Raw genomic sequence first — 27,699 nt, forward strand, 5'->3', positions numbered from 1 at the left:
ACCACAGCCAGAACAGCTCTCTGGGGAATCTGGTCAGAGGAGAGGTCTCCCACCTTCCTTCTGTTCGATACCAATGATGCAGAAGAAATGGAGTCTGCCCTCCAGAAGCTACTGATCCAGTCAAGGTCTGACTAGACACCCCTCTACTACCAGCCTAGATTGTCCCTTCCCCCAATCCAAGTGTACATGGGACATACTGCTTCTCCATGGGGCACTTCATGGCTGCTTAACAGAAGGTCTGGGCTCAGCAAAGAGTATTTGAGACAGCTGAAGACAACTTGGAAGAGAGACAAATACTCCAAGTGTTCACAGCCTGAGGGACAAGCAGAGGTGTCAGTCTACCTGTTGACATCCCCTTCCTGCAATAGTGCCCTTACTCCATTCAAGAGCACTACACAGGGGCCCGAGGATGGTCTTCTAGGTTGCCGTGCAGTCCAGCAATGGCAGCTCTAGTGGCTGTTCCTCTCAGGAGGTGTCTGAGGCATGTTTGCAGGAACAGGAGCCAGTCAGTGGTCATCCTGCAAGGCAAGGGACAGACAGAGCCACAACCCAGCCAAGAGCTGCATCTGAGCTCACCTTGCTCAGGCGCTATTTCTCCAGAGGGGCCACCAAGCTGTTTGTTTGCAACTAAGCTAAATTGCTCCCAAGAGACACCTTTGTTTCACAACATATTTTCAACTCAACTTTTCCTGCAAACATGTCCATGTCTGCGCACGCACACGTACACACTGGCCCTAAAGGGTAGACTTGGCCAGGCGTGGCTATAGCCCTTTCTTCCCTGAAGTTTCTCTAACGATCCCAATTAGAGCTAAAGAGAGGGGCCTCCTTAACAGAATCCTGTTCCTTCCTTGTCTTGCTCTCCATGGCACAAAGGCAGTGCAAGCTTTGTTCTGGGGACAGGAAGTGCTATATGCTGCCTGCGTCTAAATGGGTGGGCTGTTTCATCTCTCTGCTTCTCTGAGCACTCTTCTGCTCTTTCCTGTGGCTGGGGAAAGCACCAAGGTGGCCTCTAAGGAGGCCTTGTTTGCAGCCCTGCAATCATCCCTGATCGGAGGGCAGAGGAACATTCTAGGCTTTTCTAGGCACTCTTAACTGTTGGCAAGAAGGGCTTGTCATCCGTCTCTCTATTCTGCTCAGTGGTGTTTCCTGGCACTCTATAATTCCACTGTATTGGGACTGGAGAGAGAATCTGCCAAGTTTCTCTTTACTAGGTGTCCTTGTCCCCACCTTTAATTGGGCAAAAGTCCAGGAGCCATATGTACAGGGTCCCATGGGGCTGACCGGGGGTTCTGAATCCCCATCTCAGAATCTTTGTAAATCCCAGTGTCAGAAATAGAAGAATTCCCTTAGCCACTGAGGACCCAGGAGAGGTGATGGGTACTAGCAGTGCAGGCCCCAGAGTTATAAGGTGGGAAGACAGAGAAGCCACATTTGGAGAAGTCAAATTTTGGAGTGTTTATTAAAAGGCCAGTGACTACATGGTAGGCTCCTATCTCAAAGACCAGCAGCCAGCAAATACACTTAATATTGCTAGAAAACTGAGCCATGAAGGCCAGAGAGGAAAGAAAGAACAAAAACAATACCAACAAACCAATTCAGCTCCAATGGAAAGCTGAAGTGGGATGCCATGGTGACCAGAGAACAGCCAGGAGCCGGGAGACACAACTCAAACACGGAGACACGTAGCATGGCCCAATGGGCCTGAGCTGGTCCAAGCCTAAATAGGGTTAGGTCAGGGGGCAGAGTCATAAGAATGTCCCAGTCTCAGGCACTGGAGTGACAGGTTTAGTAACCTATCAGCCAGTGCCCGCCCCTGCTTCCAGGGATTCAGGCATACCCATCACCTGTTGGGTGGGGGCTTAACCTTCCCCCACTGTTAACAGTAAATTACACTCAGCCAAAATATCATATGGACATCCATGTGGGAAGAACAAAGGAAAGGTTTATTGCCAGTAAGGAAACTGGCAAGACCCCATCTCACCAGGTGAGAGGAAGTGAGAAGAAGTACTATTGTCTCAGGTGACCTTTCATAACCTCCAGGATTTGGGGGATCTTGCTGCCTTATATGGTTATAGCTATCCCAACAGGGTGCTCTCTCAGGGAAAGGGGGTAGGGATTGATCATTTGCTGCCTTTACTACATGGGCCTAGTGGTGCCTAGGGAAAGAGCATGTTAAGCCATGAGGGAGGAGGCTTCTGGGCTAACACCCACCATGAAGACAAGATGCCAGATCTTCCCATTCACCACGTGGCCAAGATGGCGCAGGCCAGACCTGAATTCCCTATTTCACTTGTACTTAAGCTTCTTCGTTTCTCAATTGCGCCCTCACCCGCTCTTTTCCTCCCCTCTTCTCTTTCTTCCTTTTCTTTTCTTTTCTTTCTTTCTTTCTTTCTTTCTTTCTTTCTTTCTTTCTTTCTTTCTTTCTTTCTTTCTTTCTTTCTTTCTTTCTTTCTTTCCTTTCCTTTCCTTCTTTCTTTCTTTCTTTTCCTCTTTTTTTTTTTGGTAGTCATGAGCTTGAACTCTAGGCCTGGGTGCTGTCCCTCAGCTCTTCAGCTCAAGGCCAGTGCTCTACCACTTGAGCCACAGTGCCACTTCTGGCTTTTCTGGTGGTTTATTGGAGATAAGAGTCTCGCAGTCTTTCCTGCCTGGGCTGGCTTTGAACCACAATCCTCAGATCTCAGCCTCCTGAATAGATAGAATTACAGGCATGAGCTACCAGCACCCAGCTCTCCCCTCTTTTCTTCCCTCTCCCTCTGTCTCTTTGGTTCCCTCTCTGGCTTGGTGTCTATGTCCCTCCTCTTTCTCGTTTCCCCTATTCTCTCTCTTTTCTCCTGTCCTCGTGGCCTACTCATGGTTTCACTCATTTTATATCTACTGATATACTCTGACATCTTTGTAGGCAGATTTGGGGATCTAAGAAAGACCCACTTAGCCACAAAGCCAATGGAAAAAATCCCAAGTCTGCACCCACAGCCAACTGTGCATTGATCCCCTGATCCTGGGAAAGTGAGCAGGTTTTTTCCTGGAACTGCAGAAGCCTGGTACACATACCCTGCGGACGACATGCTTGGTGCGGCTGTGTGCCCTAGGGATAGATGATTCAGCTTTCAGAGCTGTAGAAGAATCTCATCCTCTCTCAGAGAATCTGTAGGACACTGGCCACTCCCTATGTTAGGAGTAAAGAAAACCCATCCTTGGCCCAGCCCTGCCCCTGTCTTTTCCCAAACCTCAGGGCCACATTTCCCCTCTCGGGAACTCAATTTCCTCTTGGGCTAATGAGCTGTTTTCTGGTCCCTTCCAGATTTCCTCTGATTGTGTCCCTGCACCAGCTGGGCTGCCAAACCTGCACGTCATCGACACCAAGTGACAGGGAGGACTTTGTGAGTTTCAGGGGACAGGGAGCAGATGGCAGCAGCTCAGTCCCCAAAGTCTAAAGGCCTTTGATGAGAAGGACTGTTCCTCAGCAAACCTGACCACCATGGTCACAAGTGAGTCTTACATGAGAATCTCACACACCAGGTTTTGATGCTGCATTGAAATTTTATTACGTTGTTTGCGCAGAGCAGGGTGAGCCACGTGGAATGAATCAGGGAAGGAAGAAACAGCCACCGCCGCCCACCGAAGATGAACAGCAGGTGTATTGGGGTCACAGAGGTATGGCCCAGTGAGGCTTGAGCTGGTATTATTGTAGGGAATGGTGTTACTTTGTCTCCCGCCTCTGTGACACACACCAGAGGTCCTCCACTCTGGCAGCAGCAATGACGTCACCTGACCCAGGCAGGTGGTGTGACTAGAGCTGAAATATGGCCCCAGTGTTGTCTGAAAGCTGCTGGAAGGAGAACAGGCAAGGGTGGCCCAAGGAGAAAAGGAAAAAAGGGAAGAGGGTGAAAGCTCTTAGCGGGGTTACACTGGCTGTGAAGCATTACTGGCGCATCCACAGCCACAGGTTGACAATGCAGGCAGACAGCAGCAGAGTGAAGAGCAAAGTCTCCTTGTAGCGCCAGGTGGCATCCTGGTCCTCCAGGACACGCAGACGCGCGGTGATCACCTGCATCTGGGGAGAGAGCAAAAATAGGGCTAGTATGAAGTGAAAACAGTAAAGAGCTTGGTTGTCCTTCAGTGAACCCAAGTACCCTGGGGAGGGGAAGGACCTGACTTTATGCTCCTACTCCTTGGTGTTTCCTCCTATGCTTAATTTGTACCCCAAACACCCCATTCGCAAATCTCTTAGTACTGATCTTGAGACACATCGTTCCCCTTTTGTCTTCCCTGATTCCTTTCCAGTATGTTAGAGACAAGCGGGCCTTGAGAGCGGTCATCAGCATAGGGTGTGGGAAGAAGTGAAGGCAGGCTGATTTTACCTTGAGCGCTATGGAATAAGATTATACACCTGTGGTTTCGTTGCTGTCAACACACCCACCCTAAGGCATTATGATACTGCCTCTACTTGGTAAGGGTCCATGACCAGCAGCTGCTCACCTGTCGTCTCATGATTTCCATCTCCAGTCCATTGAGCTCTTCCAGGCCTATCTCTGCCACCAAATCCGCCCCTGGGTTGCTGGTGGGAAAACAGAGAGCTAGGCTGCTGCTGGCCCCACGTAGGACCAGTGGCAAGGACATAAAGCAGGGGACTTCTTGGATAGGGACTGTTTTGCCTCCAAACCTTCCCTTCTGGGATAATGACGGCTTATGGTCTGGACACTGTATTTGGAGGACTCAAGTGGCCAGAAAGCAACAGAACTCCAACATCCCAAACACACTCCTTCCGGGCCAGACTACTGACCTTGCCACGTCCATGCCCAATCAGCCAGCGCCCAAAGTGCTCCAGCTCTTACCGATCATACTTGTATCTCATGTTTTGGACATTGCCAGTATTCTCCTGGGCATGGGTTTCACCATGGCCTGGGTCTCTTTGCATCCTGGGCAGCTGTGAGTGATGTCCCTATAAAAAAGAAGGGTCCCTCCAAGTCACCTGCTCAGCTCCACCTAAGCAGATTCCGCACACTTTGATGGGCAGACCTTTTGGTATGTGCTCCTCCATAATCAAGGACTAGCAGAGTCAGCACGACACCCACCCTCTGCCTCTCAGGTGCTCTGGGTATTTCAGATTGTTGTGAGGAAGGAACAGTAACAGGGTCCCTGTCTCCTGGCACAACTATCACAGATCAATACCACCTGGACTCTGAGCAACCAACTGAATCATAATATAAAAGCTATTTAACAGGAGGTATTGGCACCTGACCTTCACTCTGGCTTCTGTGAAACCACCTACTTCTTCAGGTCAGGCCCATGGCATTCATTTTCAGAGAGAATCTTGCAGGCCAAAGGCACCAGGTACTTTTACTTATTTTTTTCTTTTGATTGTGAAAATATACTGTTACAAAGAGAAGTTACAATTACATGGGCGAGATAATGAGTACATTTCTTATCAAGCATTGTAGCCTTCTCCTTTCCCCTTCCCATCCCTTCCCATCTTCCCCTCGCCCCCCCACGCAATCCCCCCCCACCAAAGTTGTAAAGTTCATTTTCAACATAATGACTTGTACATCTTATGCACCAGGTACTTTTAAAGAACAACGTGGCAACAAGAAGTCAAACATAACATGCCAGGGCCAGAATTTCCTGGCTCTGGGTTTCTGGCTATTATTTCATGAAACTTTACCACTTCGCAGGGATAATGCCATCCTCTAAGCCCTGATCAATATCAAGTGATCAAATCCAGGCCATCACAATGTACATCGGGTGTTATTATCATCTCAGTTTGAAAGATGAAGAAACTGAGACGCAGAGAAGTTAAGCAGTGGGCTCAGAGCCATACTTGGAGCATTGTGCACCACAGGTTGTCCTGTGAACCATTAGTCCACATGCTCTCACAGTTTCCCCTGAAGTCCCCACTAAGTGACAGTCATAGCAGCATTTCTCATTCTACTTTCCTGGCAGCCACACACTTATCCCAAGCCAAAAGAATCGAAACCAAATTGATAAGAAAGCTAGGGTGTTCATGCCACCAAATAAAACTCTCTTCCTTCTGGCACTCAGGGGTTCCTATATGCCCTCGTGTTCCTTGCCCATGACCCTGCTGAAGCAGAGCCTACTATTTGGCAAGCCTGACACAGATATACATGTGCACAAGTCTAGAGTCCCTCTTCTATTGCTTTCATTCTTACTTACCCAGGAACAGATATCCAGGGCTCACCTGTCACCTGAAAAGGGCCTGAAGCCTTCCTCTGTTCTTAAGCATCAATATGAACATGAAAGTTATTGCTGTCAAAGGATTTCTTAGGAACCTGGCCACTAGGCTCTGTGAGTGTCATTAATACCAAGTGTCTCATACAATTCCTACACTAGCCCCTATTTTCCTGTAGATTGGAATCAAAAGTATGGAAAACATTTTTGAGAGATTGGAAGAGAAGATTACAGTGACCAATGCCTCCCAACCACCAACTTCTGGCCTCTTTGACTCTCATAGTCAGGCTGTAGCCCCGACAGGCAGTAGCTGCTCCCTGCCTCCCCTTCCCTACCCCCAGCCCATCTGCCACATAGCAAGGACCTGAACCTTACCGTTTTCTTGACCCGCGGGGTAGTCATAGTCCAAGCTGCCTGGGTTGCAGCAGAAGTAGTAACCTTTGATTCCAACTTCTGTCTCCGTTGAGAAACACCTGGAGACCAGGGTCCACGCTCTATCATTTCTACAGAGAACAACACAGATACCCCCAAAACATCCCATCAATTGTGACAGTACACAGTGGCAGCTTAGATGAGAGGGAGACCGGAGCCTCTTTCCTCTTGGACTACAAACTTTTTTTTATTGTAAAAATACTGTACAGAGGGGTTACAATTACATGGGCAAGATAATGAGTACATTTCTTATCAAGCATTGTAGCCTCCTCCTTTGTTTCCCCTTCCCATCCCTTCCCATCCTCCCCCCGCCCCCCCACCCAATCCTCCCTGCCCCCTCCCCCGGACTATAAACTTTTTACATCCATTTCCCCCCTTTTTTCCCTCTGGTTATACTCTTATCTCCAGTGCATATATTTGAGACCACATGTGTGTAACCAAATACAAGTTGTCTAGACACACAGGCATATTCTACAATGTATGGATGCAATCCATAACGGTACTTCAAAGGCCAACATGAGCGGCTAGAGCCTTGGGGCATTTTACTGACTCCTTACCTGTGATCGCCATGTGCTCTTGGCTTTGGGAATGGTTTCCCGGCACCGAGTCCTCACCCAGGGACATTTCTAACTCTTCTTTGACGTTGGCAGGGTTTCCTGCCATCACTAGCAGTCGTTCCCTTTGCCTCTCCACAGGGTGGAAGGCACTGTGGAGGCACCTAGACGGTGAGTTTGTCAAGGGCGAGGAGCTCAAGGCAGATATACCCCAGCATAGGGGTGGAGACAAACTCCCTCTCTAGCTAGGATCCGGGACTGGGTACCTTGTGTTCCAGCCCTATCTCGTGGGCTGTGCCTCTGATTGCCTCCCTGTTACTCTGTAAGCATCTTAGAAGAGATACGGCTCAGAGCCTGGCTTGTGAGAACCACTCTGTCTTGCTAGTCCCATGATTTAGTTAGTGGGGAGAGGGGTAGGTGGGGTTGAGCCTCCGTTACTTCTAGGGAGAGGCAGGAACTGGCACAGGGCCCAAAACAGGACATGTCCAAGGACTATCACCATTTTGACCTACCTCAGGACAACAATGAATGCCACGCATTATATCAGAAGAGGTTCTCTGAAGAGTGCATAGTGCCTCCCGCCTCCCTCCATCCAGAGTTCCAGGACAGGAGAGATGCTTTTTGTTGTTTTTAGTTTTTAGCTGAATCCGCCTGGGAAGAAACAATGAGAACAAAGGGGCAGAGAAGAAAAAGCAGAGCGCGGAGTCCTCGTTCCCTGATCTAAGTTTCAATTGTCCTTGCTGATTAAATCACCATGTTGGTCAGCTTCATGTGTCAGCTTGGCCAGGTTCTAGTCCCCAGTGAGTTCAACATTGCTTTGGAGGCACTTTTTAAACTATTACCTAGTAATACAAATACATTACAATTCTTTGTCAAGTTATGCATACAATGCTTCTTGGTCAAAGTCACTCCTTCCATCATTCTCCCCCATTAGAAGAAGTATTGTTCAGCTGTGCTTACCATCCTCAATCAGTGAAAGATTTTATTTAAGAGCAAACAGTTAAGTTGATGTTAGGGAAATGAACCCTAAGATATGTATTCAAATGTTTTTTTTCTTTCTTGTGATTGTTTCTAACACATTTATAAGATTATTTCTTTGTTGCTTTGTATGTCCCTCCCCCACGGTATAACCCCTGCTTTCACTGTATTTGATGTTGGTATAATTTGTGGAGGGGAAGGGAAAAAACAAATCGTTTAAATAGGGATACAGGTGGACCCATTGCAACAATCAGACGTACAAGTCGTTATGTTGAAAACGAACTTTACAACTTTGGTGGGTGGGGGGGAAGGATTGGGTGGGGGGGCAGGGGGAAGATGGGAAGGGATGGGAAGGGGAAACAAAGGAGGAGGCTACAATGCTTGATAAGAAATGTACTCATTATCTTGCCCATGTAATTGTAACCCCTCTGTAGGGTATTTTCACAATAAAAAATAAATATATAAATAAATAAATAAAAAGAGCAAACATCGAGGTTTACCTAAGGAAGAGAAACGTCTACGACAAGCCCAAAGCACTGACTCCTGCTTGAGTTCCCAGCCTGCTGTCCAGTGTTACAGAGCTCAGCCTCGCAGTCTTATGAGCCAGTAGCTCAAATCAATCTCTACATACACACACACACACACACACACACACACACACACACACACACACACATTGTGCTCCCATACACTCTTCCAGAGGATCCTGATTAACACAACTACCAAATATGAAGACTTGGCTCTTAGGAACAGTTCCAGAGTCCTTGAAGAAAGAAGGGGCTATTTGTCAAAGGAATCAAGCAAAGCTGGGGCCAGCTGGGAAGAGAAAGAAAATAGGAAAATGAAGGAAGCAATAGAGGGAAGTACTGAGGCCAAGACCAGGTGAGAGAGAGTAGTGTGGTCTTGATCTGCCTGCCTGCACCAGTCCCACCTGTGCCATTCACATACATAGGCCCTGCATGCATTCCTGAGGACTCCAAGGAGAAGGCCCTCCCTTGCCAGCTCCAGCAGAGCAACTGGAGTGAAACCTGAGCTTTCTGAGGGGCCCTGCTAGGAGCAGAGAAAGTGCTGAGAGAATGTATTAGGACTCAGGAGTCCAGGAAGCTGGAGCCTTATGTTTCTGTCCAGCCACAGCTGCCAAGCTGAGCAAATGAAAATACAGGAGACCCAACAAATTTCAACTTTGCATAGACAAAGCATTGTGTTACTATTATGATCTGTGCCACATTTGGGACATACTTCCACTGAAAACTACTCCTGATTTATCTGGCATTCTAATGCAACTGGAGAGCCTGTATGTTATAGTGGCAAACCCTTGCCCTTCTCATTCTTTCACTGAGCTCAAGATTAGACCTTGGATGAGTGTTTTCCTTCTTTGTGCTCAGTGGCTTGATGGGCAGTAGAGTTGCATCCCCTTCATACAGGGCTGGTAGAGTGGGAAAAGACTCAGAAAGCAGGAGAGCAAAATGGTGCTGGGGCTAACTTGTCACAGCTATCGATTACCAGAAGAGAAGCAATACTAATTGCTTTCCACGGCCTACTTGCCTTAATCCATGGAGGCTTCCTGGGAACAGGAACACTGAATCCAGGTGCCTGAGAGCCACTGCCCCCTGGTGGTATAGGAAGCCATCAGTGGAAGCCAAGGAAAGCCTGGGCAATCTTTCTTCCCAACCCTGGGGTCTAAAGAGTGGCATCAGGAAACTGCCTTAGCATGCTTGCCTCGCTTGCACTGGGTACCCCTGTTTAGTAGCATAATCTTGGAAGAAGGAAGGGCTAGTGCACCCAGGGTACAGAGCAATCTGACAAGTCTTACTTTGTATCTGGGTCCAGGAAGACGACTATGGCTGTGCATGTAGGTGGTTGCTGAAAGCTGCGTTCAAATGGCACACTTCCAGGGGAGGCCAGGGAACGCCCCTCACTTGGACAGATGCCCCTAGGAAAGGGAAAGAGGGGTCCAGAACACATCTGTTATATCCATGTCTACTTGTGTAGTGTGCAGGGTCTTTAACCTAGTGAGTCCTTGTGTCTGAGGTGCATGCTGTTCTCCAATTTACTTTCTTAACTGAATAATGTGCCTCGGAGATCTTATAAGGGAACAGAGCTATCAAATTTCTTTTAAACCTAACTCCACTGCCTCCCTCCACCTACCCATGGACATTTTGAGTATGTAGACATTTTACTTTTACAAACAATGTGGCAATGGGCACTTCTGCACTTCCTTCTTTGTGCACCAGTACAAATGTGTTTGTACAGCAAGTGCTTAGAAGTGGAGTTGTGAAGTTCTGGGGTCCATGTTGAGTTCAGGTTATACTATCCATATTGCTAACAGACCCTCTAAAGACTGTACCAAATGGGAGCCATGAAACCAAAGGAAATATTTGTTTCTTTCCAGTCAGTCCTCTCCACAGAAAATATTATGGAACTTTTAAAAAGGCATCATTATCATGGATGAAAAGTGATATCTATCTCACTGTTGCTTTAATCTATTTTGCTTTAATTATGAATAAACCTAGTGATTTTCCATTTGTTTATTGATCTACTGTATTTATGTCTTGTGAACTACCTGCTGGAGGGCTTGGCTCTTTATTAAAATAAGAGCTGTTTTATTAGCAGAAAGGGGTGGGGGCGAAGGCTCTCTGTTCCTCGCAGACAAACATCTCCAAAGGAAACGTATACTCTTTTTCCCTACAGTGATCTTGAACACATGGTTTCCACTGGGGACCAAACACAACCTTTAATTGTGTGCAAGTTTGCCACTCAAACCTAGAGGACATCCAAGCCCAGCACAGAGCAGGTGTTTATCTCAACACACGCTGCTGCCTGCCTGCCTGCTCACCTGCCTTTGGGCCTGCCTGTCATTCCTTTGGCCTGTGCTTTGCCTGCCTGAGGAGCTGCCTCCAATAATGCCTCCCATACACTGGTTCTTTCAGCTGTTAAGCCAACTGGTCCAGTCTTGAGTTTCCCTCTCCCTAACCAGCAGCTGTAGAAGGTGGCTGAAGTCCAGCCCTAGGGCCAGTACCTAAGAGTGACTCTTAGGCCTGTTACTGAGCACCTTTGTGTTTTCAGGGAGGTGCCTTGATTGGTGTCTGGCCTTCAAGGTACAACCTAGCTCTCTTCTTGTACAACATGCTGCTCTTACTGGTTTTTTTTGGTGGGGAGGGGAATTCTATTAAGAGGTCATTCACATACATCTCAAAGGAAAGTCTAAATGCCATTGGGTGCCCCAATCCAAGTGAGTGACCCACCAGCCTAGATGTTTCAGGAAGCTAGCAGCTTCCTGTATTTCTTTTGCTACCAAAGCTTTGGGACCTGTAAACAATTCTCCTTCCTGCAACTCCAAGATCCTTCTCCCAACACAGGAAGTGGAAGGGGAACTAACGAAGCCTTAAAGAAACAGGAAGGACAGACACAGGGAGATAGGTTCAAATTGCAGAGATTGCAGCTGCTCCAGGGAAGGAAGGCTATGGCATGAGCAGGGCAGCAATGGTAATGAATACAAAGTAGCAGGGCCATCTAGAGCTGTGTCAATTCCTATTTCTATGGGCCCAGAATCACCCACTTTTCCCTGTCTCATGCAATATGGCTATCAAGACTGGCCATGTGTTATGAATAAGTGTTGGAACAAGGTCCCTGTCCTTACACTGCTTATGTTCTATAGGCAGATAGAAGCAAGCTGATGGAGAGAAAGTTCATGGGGCTTTGGGAACAGTGATAGGGAACCAGTCGTGTGTAGCAATCATGCATACTGTTTGGGAATCTGGTGGATGTTCATTGGAGCTTTGTGAACCTAAGAAGGAAAAACTATAAAGACATTTGGCTCAACCGTTATCCAGCTCCCACAGGCCATCAGGGACACCATGGAACCTCCCAAGGGACTCACATAGATAGAAACACCTCTCCTGCATTGAATGGAAAGTATGGAACAGTGGCAGGGAGGAGAAGCTCCAGCCAAGTAAGCTGAAGACACAGACACAGAGCACAGCCATGGCTTACACACCAGTAAGAGTGCATGACACTAAGCAGTGTCCCCACAGCCCAGTCCTGAGCTAGTGCCCACAGCCAGAGGCCATTCTGCAGCATTCCCCAGTCCCTTCAGAGCAGCGCCTAATGCCTTCCACTGGGGAGGGAGACTCCCTCAGCCATACAAGAGCTTTTTTCCCCAGAGGGATAACTCAACACTGCCCTGCCTATGGGACAAAGAGCAGCCCCTAAGCGTACAAGACCTCCTAGTGTCACCAGCTGATATCCCAGCTTGCTTCTTTCTTCTGCTTTCCTCTCTGCTAGCAACAGATTCAAAGAGCTTGGGGCTTCAGTTCCCTGCCTGTCATTCATATAGCAGTCCAACCTCCATATCTGCTAAGAGGCCAGGGCACTTTGCCTCTTTGCAAGGACAGGCAATGGACAAAAACCTTTTTTCTGCTCTTCAGGACAGGGTTGGTATAGAACCCAGAGCCTCAGCCATGTAGTGATTCCTGCAATGGCAATGCAGCTGTTTCCACTTGTCTCTGTGCCCAGTTACCATGATGTATGTGTTAGTCAGGAGAATCAGAGACTGAGGAAAAATGGTCAGGGGGTGATGAGCAGGTGGACCAGGAAGAACCCAAGCAAGCAGAAGGAAAGCAGCAGCAGCATGAGTGTGGGCTCCTATTAACCAAAGGAGCATGGTGTTTGTAGAGAGGAAGAGTGGACAATGATAGGAACTGCTTCCTCGATGTCAAGCCTGTTGCCAACTGAAGTGGATTCATTGGACTAAGCCATCAGGAGGTCCTTGAAGATCCCAGAAAGGTTTCATTTCAGTTGCGTAAGGAAGGGAGACGACACTGAGTAGCAAGCTGCCTGGTGAGTAAAACAGTCGAGATAGTATGCAGGGCAGATACCCCAATTTCAGAGCCTGAGAAAGCATAGTAGTATGGGAGGAGAAGGGACAGTTCCTAGCAGTTCATGTGCTCACCTGTCAGAGGCAGGATTATGGCTGCACAGAGAGGCCAATCGAATTACCTAAAGTCACAGCTAATAAGTGAATATCCAGAAGTCAAACCCAATGACTCGCAATGGTGGACAGCAGGGTTGGCCTCTCTAATTGCTGGGCACCTGCAGCTTATTTTACATATGGCAAGTAATTACAGCCGCCAATGTCCTCTTGCTCATTAAGGCGCTCCTTGATGGTCTTCCATTGTTACTGGGACCAACTCTGCATTTCTAAGCATGGTGTAAAGGGCCCTACATAGACTGAGTTCTCTCTAACCTTACCCAGTCTCATCCTGTGTAAGACTTCTTCACACGGTCTCCCTCTGCCTTAGGTCATGCCTTCCCATGCTCTTTGCCTGAATGATATCTACTACTCTGTCATTTGGGCTGGCTCTGACTTCCTCAGGAAGGCTTTCTCTGAAGATCTCAATACCCAGACCCAGACCCATCACAAACCATTGCTACAGCTTGTTCCATGCACCTTCATCAAGCTGTGCCCACTGATCCATGTAGCTGGCACTTGGTGGGCTGCGCTATATACCCTTCTAGAGGCTTGTGGCTGGCTTAGGGCAGATACTACTGGCTTGTAAAAAGCCATGTTCTGCCAGTATATACTGCTGCCACACTAAGATCCTAGGGCACCAACACTGACACCTGCATCCCCTGTATTCCTGATTCAGTGCAACCACATTTCACCTAATGAGAAATGTTCCCCAGCTCTATCACAGTCTGACCTCTTCCGAGAAATTGGGGAAAGCCACTGTTACTGGGGCTGCCACTCTTGTGATTCTTGGGAATGAGACAAATGAGACAAAACAAAGGTACAGATATTATGTCTGTTCCTCACATGTTGAGTTGTCACATTACATCCCACAGGGAGGCCCTCCCAACCCTACTGGCCCTATATGGAACCTTTGGTAGCTCCTCCCGGTCCTTCCAGCTGTGGCAGTGGCCTGGATTGAGACTGACAAGATGCCATGGGCGTTGTCAGCATTTCAGCAAAGCTGTGATGTCCACCCCTATGGCTCTGCTGGGTGGTGTATAATGCTCTCAGATTGAGGAAAAGAAACCCAGACTCTTCCTCATGAGTAGACTAATCTGGGCCAAACTGTGTTCCTCTCCCCAAAATTCACATATTGAAGGCCAGGACCTCAACATTTGAGTATTTGGACACAAGTTATTTTGAATCTAAGTAAGGTAAAATAAGTTTATTAGGGTGGGCCCGAATTCAGTTGACTTGTGTCAGACACACGTGGACAAGAAAGGTGATCAGGTGGTCAGAAGCCATGTTAACCTTGGACTTCCAGTCTTCATAACTGGGAAGAGATGAGTTCCTGTTGAAACCAGCAGACCATGGTATTATATGGGAGCTTTAGAAAACTAATATATGGAGCTAAGACTTGGATCAGAGATTACAGTCTATCAACACTTATTTTTTTGCTAGTTCTGGGTCTTGAACTCAGGACCTGGGCACTGTTCCTGAGTTTTTCTGCTCAAGTCTAGCTCTCTACCAATTGAGCCACAGTTCTACTTCATGCTTTTTGGTGGTTGAGTGTTACAAACTTTCTTCCCCAAGCTGGCTTTGAACTGCAATTCTCAGATCTCAGCCCCCTGAGTAGCTAGGATTACAGGTGTAAGCCATCGGTGTGCCTGGCGGACACATTTTTAAATTGGGCAATTACTAAAAACCAGGTACCATTATGCATGGAAGCCTGCAGACCTGCCATGTACCAGCTTTTCTGCACAGGCTAGCCTGGGCTAAGTGTTCTATCTCTGTCAAAAGAAGCTCAAGTTCTAAACCCAGCTACAGAACCTGACCCCATCTTTACGCTAGGGCCTATTTGAAGAGATTACATTTCACTTCCCAACGTTCCCACATTCCCAGAGGGGTAGTCATCACTCAACAAGTCAGCCTGGGCCAAGAAGGAACCCAAGGCCTTGGCTGCCTTTCCTGGCATTTAGGCTACTCATAGACTTGTCTATGAGGCCCCTCACTTCATTAACATGGGTCTATCTCTACCAAGATTGTCCTTAATAAAGTCAGGATTTCTTTCATCACTGAGAGGGCCGGAGACACTTGATCACCATGCATGAGACCCTGAGTTCAGTCCCTAGCACCACAATTGTGTTTTGTTGTTAACTTTCATTATGGGGGTTTAGCACAACTTGTGGCAGCAACTTCCCATGTCCCAGATGGAAGTCTTTGGGCTATGCTTACATCTTTTGTGCAGAGACAGGGGGCTCCCTGACCCTTACTCCTCACGACTCTGAAAGCCTGGCCAGGGGGCTAGGAAGGTGGCTCAGTGGTAGAGCGCTTGCCTTGCATGCCTGAGGCCCTGAGTTCGATTCCTCAGCACCACATAAGCAAAAAGAAAAAAGCCGGAAGTGGCGCTGTGGCTCAAGTTGTAGAGCACTAGGCTTGAGCTGAAGAGCTGAGGGACAGTGCCCAGGCCCAGAGTTCAAGCCCCACGACCGGACCCAAAAAAAAAAAAAAAGAAAAGAAAAGAAAGCCTGGCCAGGGCAAAGGCTAGGCACGGTGTCCTACCCACATAAGGCAGGGAATACTTCTCCCTCCTATCCCTCCTCCCCACAGCTCTAAACCCAAGCAGGGCATCTTTCTAGCAAGGGACACCTGTCAGTAAGCAAGGATCAGGTGACAAGGAATTTGCTAACCAAAATCTGTGACTGATCTTACTTAACTCATAGGAAGGGGGATGGGGGCAGTCAAGGGATCATATTACACACCATGAGCATAAACTTTGGGATCAAAAACAGTCTGTTTCCTGTTCCTGAACTGGTTTGGGCTGTTTCTTTCTCAAGGGTCTGACTTTTGAGCAAACTAAGTTTCAACCACGGTAGTGTATACACCATAGAAGTGGAGGGTCACAGAGTAGACTAAGCCAGAACACAAGTGAATGCCATTTGCACTTTATTGTTATACATTATCTTCTTATACAGAAAGAGACAAAAGATAACAGGTGAATTCAACGATTTCCAAAGCGCAAGAGAATGGTGTGAGCGAGAGAGATCAGAAGCAGGTTCGTTGGTGGCTCCCAGGCTCAAGGGAAATCCTGACACATTACTCAATGTACAGATTTTCCAGCCGACATGGATCACCACATGAATAAGAGCACAGTTCAGAGTGGTACCAAAATTAATCCATTTCACAGTAATCATGTCTATAAGCTCAGTTGCACATAGCAGGGTTTCCAATGGCACACATTCACAATCACAGAGTGGGATAGCAGGTGTATTCAGGCCTGGGAAAGTGGCATCTGCGGAGACAAAGCTGCAGGAGGATTGGTCCCAGTCCTGCATATCTGTGTTAATGCTCAGCTGGGGGCTGGAGAAGGGCAGGCTCCGTTCAGCGGTCAGATATCAGTACAGTAAAGCAACTGTTGGGGCGTTGAGCCCGAGGGAGTGTGCTGTTTGGATATCTTTGTCAGAAATTCTTGCTAGAGAGAGGCTGGCCGCCCACAGCCTGGGAAAGGAAAGGCTCCGGAAGTTTGAACATTTGGGGGTAAATGATGGCAGTAGCCAGGCTCCTAGTGCAACATCTGCTTTACTGAATACTTGCGTGGAAATTGCAGTGACGATCACAAACTGTATTAGTCACAGGATAAACACATGAGTGGAAGGAAAGGTTGTAATATCCAACATCCTCATGATGGAAAGAGAACAGGGACCACTTTGCACAGAAGCCATACATAGGAGAAATGCCAAACCCCAAAGCTGAAGGCACACTAAAAGAAGGGATCCTTAGTACCTTAAGCCATTTCTGGGAAGGAGGTACTAATTTTAAACTGGATATTTCTTACACCAAGCACTCAGAAAACTGACTGGATGGGAAAAAAATTTCAAATATTTTTATGTAGCAAGAATTACAGCTACTGTGAATTATCTCAAATTGCAATTTTCTTGAAGTTCTGAATGAGCGGGCTTCAAATTAATGGGCTTTTTTTTCTGTCGTTGCAAGCAGTGTGATTAACAGTACTTTAAAATTAGCTAATTATACTGATTAGTATTAGTAGACTTCAGAGGGGAGGGTACAGTTGTCTCTGAAGGGGGGACGTCCTAAAATGGACCTTTGTCGCTTATTAAGCTACAAAGCAGCCTAACCAAGCAGTTTGGCTTTGACTGTGTCTACAAAGACAGAGCCTTGGCCAGTCAAGTCGCAGTCTCTCTCTGTTATCTTGCTCTCACTTGGGCAAAAGAACAATCTAAAGGCAGTGTTGGATTTTTGCTTTCTTCTTATAGGATTCCATTGGGTTGTCAAACCATTAACTCTGATTGGGGATTGGGAGTCTCCCTCCACTAGGAGAGGGGAAGCACCTGGTCCAACTTCTTAACCAAAAAAGCCACTTTCCCATCCTTAATCCCTTACATGTGGGCCACTAGAAACACATTGTCCAACAAATGGGACCGATTGCTATTTGCTGGAGCACCCTAAGGCATTCACACTAATGGCAGTGGGGCAGGGAAAAGCAGGGGAAGCTGCCGCTTCCTGAGGCCAACTGCTCAGCGCTGAAGTTTGCGTCAGAGTGCACATCAGAACCGTGTGGGGTGTACACATATGACCGGCACCTGCACGCCCCGCTCTTCCTATTGTGCTTTCGTTTGGAAAACTCAAGACGATGGGGGCTAAGGGACGGATGGGATTGGCATTTCTTTTCTTTTAAAAAGTGTTACAAAGTTTTTGGTTGAAAACAAGTGACAGTCACATCTCAAGAATATTTAAAGCCTTTTCTGTTTATAATGAAAAAGATCTAAGTAACTAGCCCACCCTTCTGAAAGTCACATATCTTGACACACACATAGACATGCGTGAGAGCACACCACGTACACACACACACACACACACACACACACACACACACACACACACACACACACACACCCCACTCAACAATGTTGACATTTCCTCCAGCCACTGATGGCACAAAATAGGAGCTGAGGCAGGGGAACACCATGCAGAAAGAGTGAATGAGTGGGGATCTCATAGGGAGGAGACCCAGGAATGGAGTTGCTTCATCTTTTTCCAAAGCATTTTGGGGGAGGAGGGAACAAAAGGCAGTGACTTTGGGAGTTCCACCAGCGAATCTCAGCTTTTCTTACACAGCGCTGCCTTGTCTCGGGAGTGACATTGTTTCCTTTACACCAGATCTCTCCTTGTTCAAATGTACCCAACCACGAGCTATCATTCAGATAAGCAATGAGAAAAAGCCATGTACACACACACACACACACACACACACACACACACACACACACACACCCCTAAACAACAAAAATGTGGCTACTGAAGTGTTAGCATTATATCAAATCAACACCCATACAAAGACAGAGTTTGAAAAGATATGTACAGGGCATTCAGAAAGCCAAGTGTGCACCACGAGGAATTATGCCCATTGTCTTTTCTACAACATACTGCAGAACCCTCTCACAGTGCTTGACACACCCCACCTAGAAAAACTCTGAGAAGCACCTGAGCCAAGACCACAGCTGTAAGGAGTGGCCTCTGGCTCTCCTGTAGCTGGGTCCTCAGCTCCTGGGGGACACATGCTGTCAACCACAGGCCAGTCCCCAGGGTTCTATTTCCTGCTCTCTCCCATGACCATCCAGCCTTAAGCTACTGGGCAGCTCAGCAGGGGAGGCAGATCAGATGCCAAAGGCAGTGCGTGCTCCTTTGGCATACTCCCTTTGGCTCTAGTCCGTGGAGCCTGTGCCTGCCTCTCTACTACCTAGGGAGAAGACACATTAGGAAAAGTCTCTTGTCATGTCTTTCCAGGTGACAGGTGGGCACCTGGTTGCAAAAATACTTGGAGAGCTGGGATTGGCCCCAGACCTTCCAGCTTCTCTATTTCCTCCAACACAGCTGGATGGGAATAATCTGAGCCTCCATCATGGAAAAAGCCAGAGCCTTCTAGGTGGAAAAAAAAACCCTCATAGGGAAGGGCAAGAGTCTAATACTAGAGGACCAGGGGAGGAAAAAGAAGGGAGTTGAGGTGAAATATCACCTGTCCAGCATCCACAGCATGAGAGAACTCTAGAAAAAAAGGGCAACTGGCAGAAGATTGACTTAGAAGGTTGAGACTGTGTATCAGAGGCATATGAGGCCATCCGCTATATTATAGCTACTTCTAGAAGAATCTTGCTAAGAGAAAAACCACACTGGCTCCCAGGGGGCTTTAAGCAATTCACAAGCACGAGTTCAGTCAGTCTCCAATGGCCTGTGAGGTAGGGGAAATGAAGGAAAATCCTAGCCATAGGGTCCAGTTATCCATGGCAGTAGCCTTACTGGGACAAGGGTGTCCCAAGAAATGTTGCCAGCATTTGACGGGCCTCTGAAGGCCATTTGGGAGCTCAACACAGAGCTGCATGCAAGGAATGAGTCCCAGTGTCTGCCTGGCAGAGCTGTTTAGACTAAAGGAAGCTTGTCAAAGCTGGTTTTAAACTACTGTGGTTGCCAGTAGACCCTTACTGCACACTCTTTTGGGCCCCACAGAAATTTGCTACATTTGTAAAGCACCACAGAGGAAAACTGGTTTGGCACAGGGGCCGGGAGAATGGAGATGGGTGTGGAGAGATGGTATCAACAGTGTCTATACATGGTCACTGACAGTTACAGAGCAAGTTATCTCTGTCCAACTCTTCCCAAAGCCTCACAGAAAATGGACCAGCACCTGGCCACAGCAGAGCACATCCCTCATGGGCCTTCAACCCCAGATCATTGGTTTCCCCAGCAAGAAGTTCATAAAGAGACACTGTACGTTCTTCTTCCCAGGTGGGCACTGTCATTAGGAAAAGTCATCCATCAGAATGCGTCTATTCACAAAAGAGAAGTAACTTATAAGCTCAAAGCTAGAGTGTTCAGCGCCAAAGAGGCCAAGCTCCTGACTTTCATTGTTCTCATACAAGAAGCAAAACCTTCAGCTCTCTCTCCCAGCTTGTACCTTAACCACTCAAGCTATGAGACCCACAGACAGGGTAAGGACCATCCATTTTTCCCTTCGACAAAGTGCCCTAAGGCTGCAAGTGGGCTCATGCCACCAGGTAGTGGTTTTAGCACATCTGGTACACTGGTCTGGGGAAGCCAAGCACATCAGAAACAGGATGGCAAAGCTCATGTGGGCCCCTTGGTCAATAGAAAGGAAGGAGCTTTGCCACCCAGCCATTCGGCCTGCATCCTGCACACCCTGCACTCCTGCCAGGTTGCTATAAACATTAATTCCAACCTGGTCAGGAGTGTGTGGGTGTGGCTCAGAGGAGGGTTACACCGCAAATCTGGACAACTGGTTGCCCCTGGCTACCTGTGAATGGCCCAGGTGTGACTGTTTTATTCTAGGATGTCCATAGTTGGTTCATCTGTTATTACATAGTTTGCTTTGTTTATTCATCAATTCTTGTCCCTGTCCTCATAATCTAAGTAAGGACAGAAAGCACTGAACAGTTGTGGAACACAGGTACTATAGGCCTGGCTTCTCTCGCTCACTTCTGGGGCCTAGGGCCCCAGATATAGAGAGGTCTCTAGCCAGCTCCACAGCCCCAGGGGCCGAGCCTGTGGAGATTCTGGCCACCATCAACAGAGAGGGGGGGGTGATTACTTTGGCATAAGAGAAGCCAGTCCCAATAGGAGGGCAGGATGGTGCGAAGTTGGGGGGGGAGCCTCTAGAGGAGGTACACTCTTCCCAGTGGGTTTTGACTCCTGCATGTTCCATACCCCCCACCTCCACACTGGTGTGTGTCAACTGGCTTCCTAAGAATCCATGGTTAGGGAATTATTTGGCAACAAGGACGCTAAGGCTGTTCTGTGGTGACAGTCTTTCAAATGTTCAGAAGGAAACAGGAGGCCCGTGAAAGAGGCTTTCTTTGGGGCCAGGGCACGCACCACACTACTTGTCTGTGCCAGGGCTGGCAGCCACTATCTCTTCATACTTTGGAGGTGGGTCACTGTAACAGACACTGGCCTCCTCACTGTTGCCCTCCTGGGGTGCAGTGACCTCTTCATAAGACGGGGGAGGACTGGCACTGGACAGTCTGGAGAGAGAGAGCTCAGGGAGGTAGAGGGTACTCTCCAGCCGGACCGTAGCTCTGCTTCCCCGGCTGGTCCCCAGCACTACCTGTGGGTTGCCCCCCACCTCACGATGCACAGAGGACTCCCCCTGGCTATGCACAGTACCCCTATACACCATGACCCGGGGGAGGCTGTGCCCGGCGCGACTGGCTAGATACCGGTTCTGAGCATAGGAAGGGTGGTGGCGAGTTGCTTTCTGCAGCTGGCATCTCCAGATGATGAACAAGGCGATGACAATCAGCAGAACTACCCCCAGAAGGGGCACCACCACGTACATGGCATCTGAGCTCTGCGAGGGATCCCGGACCGAGTAGACTGCGTTCGGGTACCCCTTCCAAAACTCCATCTGTAAGAGAGAAGAGGCCACTCACATCTGGGGGGGGGGAAGGGTGCCAAGTAATACTTACCAAACACCTGCAAACCACATGCACCTCCCAAGCCTCCCCAGACCTCAGGCCATCTCCTATGAAGTTGCTCAGGACCAAGTCTTCGGTACTCTTCCCCCTCCTCATCTGATTGGCATCTAAGGAGTGCACAAAGGTCAAAGGACAAAGCATCCGTTTGAGGAAGGCCTCAAAAAGTCTCACAATAGCACCGGATGACCATTCTTTCAGTTTCTTTTTGGCCCCAGTGCACATGCCCCAGGCCAGGGTGGCTTTCCTTCCTAGCTTCTGACTAGTCTGAGGTACCCAGGCCTGTTCTTCCAGAAGCCAGCCGGGGGGGAAGTACGTGCCGTTTTCTCTTTGTTCTCAAACACCTCCTTGACCTCCTCGTAGCTGCAGATCTCTTCCATGCACTCACGCTCGATGGTGCCCTGGCGCAGCTCCTCCAAGAACTCATTGGCCCGAGGAAACCGCTTCAACACTGCATGCGCATTCTTGGCCTCTAAAAACACTGAGGATAGAGCTGCAATGAGGCTACACAGAGGCTCTTTCAAATCATGTCCACCCAGAGACACAATTATTGAAGGGGATAAGGCAAGTCAAACAGAGGCCATGCCAGGTCTTCACCCAAAGGTAAGGGGCTGTTACTTTTTGTGCCTCTAGTGCAAAAGGCCAAGCAAGAGGGGCAGAGGGGCAGGCTTTTTGTGATGCCCTAATGTTCTGTCTGGAATACCAAGGTCCCAGCAGGCTGCAGCCGCTTGGGAAGACAGAAGTAAAGGGAAGGCAAGTAAAGAGGGAAGTTCCTGTTGCACCTGACCAAGAAAGAGGGAAAATTATAGCTATTGGAGTCCTCATAGCTGCAATTTCTCTTGAAAAAAGAATGTCTCCACCCCTGTCCTGAGAATCGGTTCCTCTTGGAGGCTGACACTGGTAGGACGAATACAAGCCCAAGAAAGCCCCACCAGGGTGGCAACTCTTCGTCTGAACTATCAGGACATGTAGCATAAGTAGTGATGTTTGAAACAGTCTAGGAGAACCCAGACAATGGAGGAGCAGGGCACTGGAAACATATGGGCTTGAAAGGACCTTTTGGAATGCATTAAGAGGTCTATATGGAGAATCTGAGCAAGTGTTCCTTTGGAATTGACCCTTCCTGCAAAACTATCATAAGGCAGTAGACATACTGAATTATTCCAGAAACAAACCTAGCTACAACTAGGTGAGACGATGACTATGAGCTACGCACTCCCAGGAGTTGAAGATGAAACTGGTAACATTTACTCCTAGTATTCACTCAAAGGTAACACTGTTTCGTTCTTGTGTCAAGTGATGCCACTCAATGGCAGGGCTGCTGGGTCTTGTCGGTAGGCCCATTCTGCAAGCCCGTCTCATCGGTGTGCCTGAGGGTTGAGAAGCTACTGATCAGCTAAGCAGATAGTGGCCACAGGGCCACTGAGGACAAGAAAGCTGGAATGGACTTGGGAGATGAATTCATGCCTTTCCCATGAGCCCTTGGGCATGGCTCTTCCCCCACCCCCACGACTGAGCCTGAAAAAATTTACCTGCCATGATGTTCCTTTAGCACCACCGTCTCACTTGCCTGAGAAATGAAAAAAGTAGATTTATGGTGAAATCACATCCAGAAAACTATAGGCACCTTCCTGGCCTTGAGCTGTGACCCCCACCACCACATGGCTCTAGTCTCAAAGCCAAACAGTATCATGAGATGCAGCACGCCAAGCTCTCTGCTGATTCTCATTCTCCCCTACAGCTCTTCTCAACAGTCCTCAAGTCTCACCACAGCCCTGCAAGGCCGAGCAGAGCCCAAAGCAAACCTTCCAGCTATTTCCTCCAGAAAACATTCTGAGTGTCCAGAAGACTTTAGGACTTTTCTTTCTTAAAAAAAAAAAAAAAAAAAAAAAAAAAAAGTTCCTGTGAACTAGGGCTCCTTTTTTTTTTTTTTTTCTCAATCCTGAAATGAATCTTTGGGCCTTCAAACTGGAAAGACCATAGTAGCACATGAAGAAATGAAGCCGATAGACATCGATCAGGAAATGGAAGGTTAAGCAAATTGACAGTGACATAGGCAGGAGCTGAATTCGGAACAGATTTTGTCCACAGTGACAAGTCCTAGATACCTCTAATGACAAGCTTGTTTTTTACAACAGCAAACATAAAGCAGCATCACGGATAACCATCTCTACAGTAACCTCCAGTGGATACCTGTTGCTGGTTTGATCCTCTATATACAACATAGCTGTTTCTTATAAATCCAGATGACCTGCTAGTTCATCTTTACAAGAAATGGAGGAAAGATACTAGGCTCTTCCAGAAGCATACATCGTCTCATCTCTCTTTACATTAAAGACTACTGCAGCAAAGTACAAAGACACAAATTTAAATGATCAATATGGAGACAGGGCTGGGGCTGTGACTCAGTGGTAGAGTAACATGACTAGCTCAAGCAAGACTCTGGGTTCCATCCCCAGTGCCACAACAAAGCAAAAACAACAACAAAAAAGAAAAAACAATAACAACGAGAAAAACTGAGCTACTGACTACAAGAGAGGCCTCTCTTGTGGACTCTTGTCCCAAACTCTATTAATGCTAAGGAGCTACCAAGCTAATATGTCAACCATGGGCATGGCAGCCTTCCTCAAAATACACACACATTCTGAAACACTGTGTCACTCTACATCTGGGAGCAATCATCCCATTGTTCCTCTCCCTATGCAGAATCCTGTGTTTAATGACTGACCACCAATGGGATGTAAGGCACATGAGCAGTGTAACCCGTGGCGTTACTACCCTTTCTGACTTGGCTACCAGTGTCAACAGTGACAACGAAGCACAGGTGTCCTGGAAGGTCAGCTGTTAAGCAGTATACTTCTTTCCTACCACTAGCTTCAGCTTAATATTGGTGTTTTCAGACTCATATTGTTATTATGCATGTATGACTTCTCATCCTTTTAGAAAACAAGGCAGGATACAAATCAATACATTTAAAACAATGGGAAAGACAGCAGCACTAATACCCAGCTGGGATATCACTGTGTTACCCTGCCACAATCGCAGGGAAAACTACCAAAATACAGATGAGAATTTGCCAACAGATAGGTCTGCCATTGTGACAGAGCTGGTTCTCAGTATCCATAATGGCAGAGAGGGCATATTATCTCAAAATTCTGCTTCTATCACGCATCTCCTAGATCCACATAGTACGGATGTGGAGGTAGTATACCTAAGAAAAAGAGGATTTGGTGGGGAAAAAATGGGGGTCAGGGTTTGAAAAGAATGGGAAAAGGCTATACTGATACAGGAAGTGAACTTCAGTGTTTTCAACATCTTCTATGGAAAAATGACGTAATAGCTTACATAGAGCCATCTTTTTGTCCCAAACACATGGACCTTGGTACATGCATCACCACATAAACCTTAACCCCATGTTGGTGTTATTCTGCCACCTGCAAACGTCATTAGTTCCATTTGAGCTTCAAAGAAGCCAAGATCTCCCCAAAAGAGCTCACTTGGCTTGGCCCACTCCATTAGTAATTCTGTAGCTACCATCACTGCTGCTGCTGCCGGCCACCACGCCGCCTCCCCCCCTCCCCTGCCCAAAATTTACGGCCCGCTTCTTCCCCTATAAATACACCATCAATAGGCAGTTACTATGGCAACGGTGAGGAAGCATGAGGGCTCCAGACAGAGAATGCTGCTGCAGTGACACATGTAGATGCCCCTCCTGCCCCTGGTGAATACTGTAAAGCTCCTTGTAGGCTGAAAGAATTTTTAACCCACTCCCCACAGGCACACGAGTGAATCCTGTCAGCCAGGAAAGAAAAGAAAAGAAGGAAGGAAGGCCCGAAACCGGCCGCCACAAACACCTTCCTAACTCCACTGCAGGCCCAAGCCTCTGAATCACAGCCCTGTGGGACACAGGTCCCAGAGTCCCTCATAGGGAGACCAGCAGCCACCAGAGCACCTGGTGTGTCCCAAGGCAGAGCCTCCAAAGCCCTTCTCCAAAGCCCTTTTATTTCCTTCAGTGCTGGCCATGAAAGGGGCTTGTGATTTCCAGATCTCATGATTCATCCACCCACCCAGTGACATGGCATCGCCCCAGTTAAGTTCAAAGTCTGGGGCCTCCTGTCCCCTGCCCATCGCACCAGCCTTGCAAGTGCCTGTCTTTGCCCACCTTTGCTTCACCCCAGTGCCCTGCTCAGGAACTCCTGCTTCTGGCCCAGCAGCAGTCTTTCTCCACCAGGTTGAATCCAGACCCCCCAAACGCTTTGGCCCTCCAGGACTCCAGATCCCCCCAACCCACAGTGCCGCGCGCCCAGCGCAGTGACCCTGACCACCGCCGAACCGTGCCCTCGGGGCTGGGGCGCCCAACCAACGGCCTCACCGTTCTGCAGGCCCAGGGGGTGGCCTCCCTGTTTGCGCACGCAGCCCGCCACCTCGCTGCGGCGCCTCTTCCAGCAGGGCCCCTGTCCCCGCCCACCTGCTCCCCGTCGGCCAAGCCCCCGGCCCAGCCCTGACGTCTCTTTCCCTCCGTCCCTCCCCATCCTGCTCCCCACCCCTCTCCGCGCTCCCCACACACCCCTGCAACCTCAGGCGCCCCTCCCTCCCCACATCCCTTCGCCAACCCAACCAGGGCCAAAGTGTGCCGGGAGCCCCCGCCCTCACAGCCAGGCTGCCCAGGCCCTGCCCATTACCTCGACTCCCCCCTGCCTGCCCTGCTCTCCTCTGGGGGGCTCCGCTGCTGCCTGCACCCCCCCACACACACCCCGCCGTGCCAGATCTGGCCTCGCGCCCTGCGCCCGGAGCGCGCCTCCCTCGCGCGCCACGACCGCCGTGCCCTGGGGAGCCAAGGCCGCAATCGTTGCTCTGCCCAGCGCACCAGGCCGCCTGTGGGGCCCGGAGAGGAAGGAGGGATGGGGGCGATCGGAGCAGGCCAAGGGGTTAGGGAGGGAAGGCAGGCAAGCCGGGCTGGAGGGGCGGCGGCGCGCGCCCTGCACTGCGTGCCCGCGCCCCGCTCTACCGGCGCCGCCCCTGCCCGCTCCCGTGCCTGTGCCGCCGGGAGGGGGGGCGGGGCGTGGCCAGGGGCGCGCCGCCGAGGACCCTAGGACACCTCGCTGGCCCACTGGTGACCCACACCTCAGGCCCACAGAAGACCTGGCACAGCAGCAGCTCGAGCGACCGCGCCCAAGGCCCGCGCGCCAGGCGTCCACGCACAGCACACAACAGCCCCCCTCTTGCTCTCTACCCAGGCTCACCTGCCATTCAGGCCGACCTGGCCCCGGGTACTTCACGGCGGTGGAAAAAAGGGCGAATGCCAGCAGGCCTGTCCTGCCCAGGCCCCACAGAAGAAAGGCTGAGTCTGGCCGCCTTCTGCCAATGACTGAGTGACCTTGGCTTCCTCACTTACCTCCCCCCACCCTACCCAGAGATGGCAAAGCTGCTTTCTTGTAAAAATCGGAGAAATGGAGAGACTCCCTTCTGCTCCCCCTCAAAAGGCTGCAGCCAGATGAAGAAGGAAATGGGCTTGGAAAACCCTAAGGAATAGAAAGGAAAGAGGAAGGAATTTGTCTGGGCCAGGAAGGAGCACTAGGTGTGTGTGGGGGGGGGGACCCCCGCCCCATTCCACCTTGGGGGAGGGTCAGCACACATGACTGGGCAAGGTTCTGGAAGCAGAGACAGGACACTAGCATAATAACCACAAGGTTTTAACTACTAAAGACACAGGACGGAAGGAACCTAGGAAGCTGGAGTCTGAGTCTGGGAAAAAAAAATTGCCAAGCTGAAGTGAGGCCCACCCGTTGCTCCTTGCTTCGTTAAAGGAGTTCTTTGATGTTCTTTGGCCCCTAGGAATGAGCTTGAGAATCTCACAACACTACCCCCAAACCCAAGCCAGGCAGAGAAACACCAACTGTCCTGCCAGGCACTTGGAGAGTGGTTGGGGAAGACCTCCTCTGCAGGTGTTCTCCCTGTTGGCTACCCTGGTTACCTTGTCTATACCTTTCTTCTCTGCCAGGGTGCATGGCACATTCCCTTCCACTCCTCCCAATATCAGAGGCCCCTTCCTGCATTGCTTCCTCTTCCCAGGCTGCCTGAGTGTTCCTTGCTA

General features: G+C 49.1%; 2 protein-coding genes across 4 annotated transcripts; both read right to left on the reverse strand.

The window, feature by feature from the left end:
• Window positions 1–3,533: 3,533 nt before the first annotated feature.
• Window positions 3,534–7,346, reverse strand: Fate1 (fetal and adult testis expressed 1). Its single transcript, XM_070038879.1, has 5 exons — window positions 7,176–7,346; window positions 6,562–6,689; window positions 4,836–4,942; window positions 4,480–4,558; window positions 3,534–4,054 (listed from the first exon to the last, which is right to left on the reverse strand). The coding sequence occupies exons 1-5, from the start codon at window positions 7,279–7,281 to the stop codon at window positions 3,923–3,925; spliced, it is 552 nt and encodes a 183-aa protein (XP_069894980.1). The 5' UTR covers window positions 7,282–7,346; the 3' UTR covers window positions 3,534–3,922.
• Window positions 7,347–16,040: 8,694 nt separating this feature from the next.
• On the reverse strand, window positions 16,041–27,023 carry Prrg3 (proline rich and Gla domain 3). 3 transcript variants are annotated; one of them, XM_070039566.1, is made up of 4 exons: window positions 26,849–27,023; window positions 23,138–23,175; window positions 21,926–22,086; window positions 16,041–21,538 (listed from the first exon to the last, which is right to left on the reverse strand). In XM_070039566.1, exons 2-4 carry the CDS (start codon window positions 23,142–23,144, stop codon window positions 21,011–21,013), a joined length of 696 nt encoding a protein of 231 aa, XP_069895667.1. In that variant the 5' UTR covers window positions 23,145–23,175; window positions 26,849–27,023; the 3' UTR covers window positions 16,041–21,010. The 3 variants fall into 3 exon arrangements, with proteins under 3 accessions (XP_069895667.1, XP_069895668.1, XP_069895666.1); XM_070039567.1 differs by lacking the exon at window positions 26,849–27,023 and adding an exon at window positions 26,288–26,304; XM_070039565.1 differs by lacking the exon at window positions 26,849–27,023 and adding an exon at window positions 25,978–26,046.
• Window positions 27,024–27,699: the final 676 nt, after the last annotated feature.

This window comes from Dipodomys merriami, unplaced genomic scaffold (genome assembly GCF_024711535.1).
Source record: "Dipodomys merriami isolate MVZ:Mamm:240054 unplaced genomic scaffold, mDipMer1.0.p SCAF_3, whole genome shotgun sequence".
Lineage (NCBI taxonomy): Eukaryota > Metazoa > Chordata > Mammalia > Rodentia > Heteromyidae > Dipodomys > Dipodomys merriami.

Coding starts and splice junctions, on each gene's coding strand:
- Fate1 (XM_070038879.1), bottom strand. CDS start 7,281: ATGGCAGGAAACCCTGCCAACGTCAAAGAAGAGTTAGAAATGTCCCTG. Junction 6,690..7,175: donor AGAGCACATGGCGATCACAG/GTAAGGAGTCAG, acceptor TGTTCTCTGTAG/AAATGATAGAGCGTGGACCC. Junction 4,559..4,835: donor ATGAGATACAAGTATGATCG/GTAAGAGCTGGA, acceptor TTTTCCCACCAG/CAACCCAGGGGCGGATTTGG.
- Prrg3 (XM_070039566.1), bottom strand. Junction 21,539..21,925: donor TTGAGAACAAAGAGAAAACG/GCACGTACTTCC, acceptor TCTCTCTTACAG/ATGGAGTTTTGGAAGGGGTA.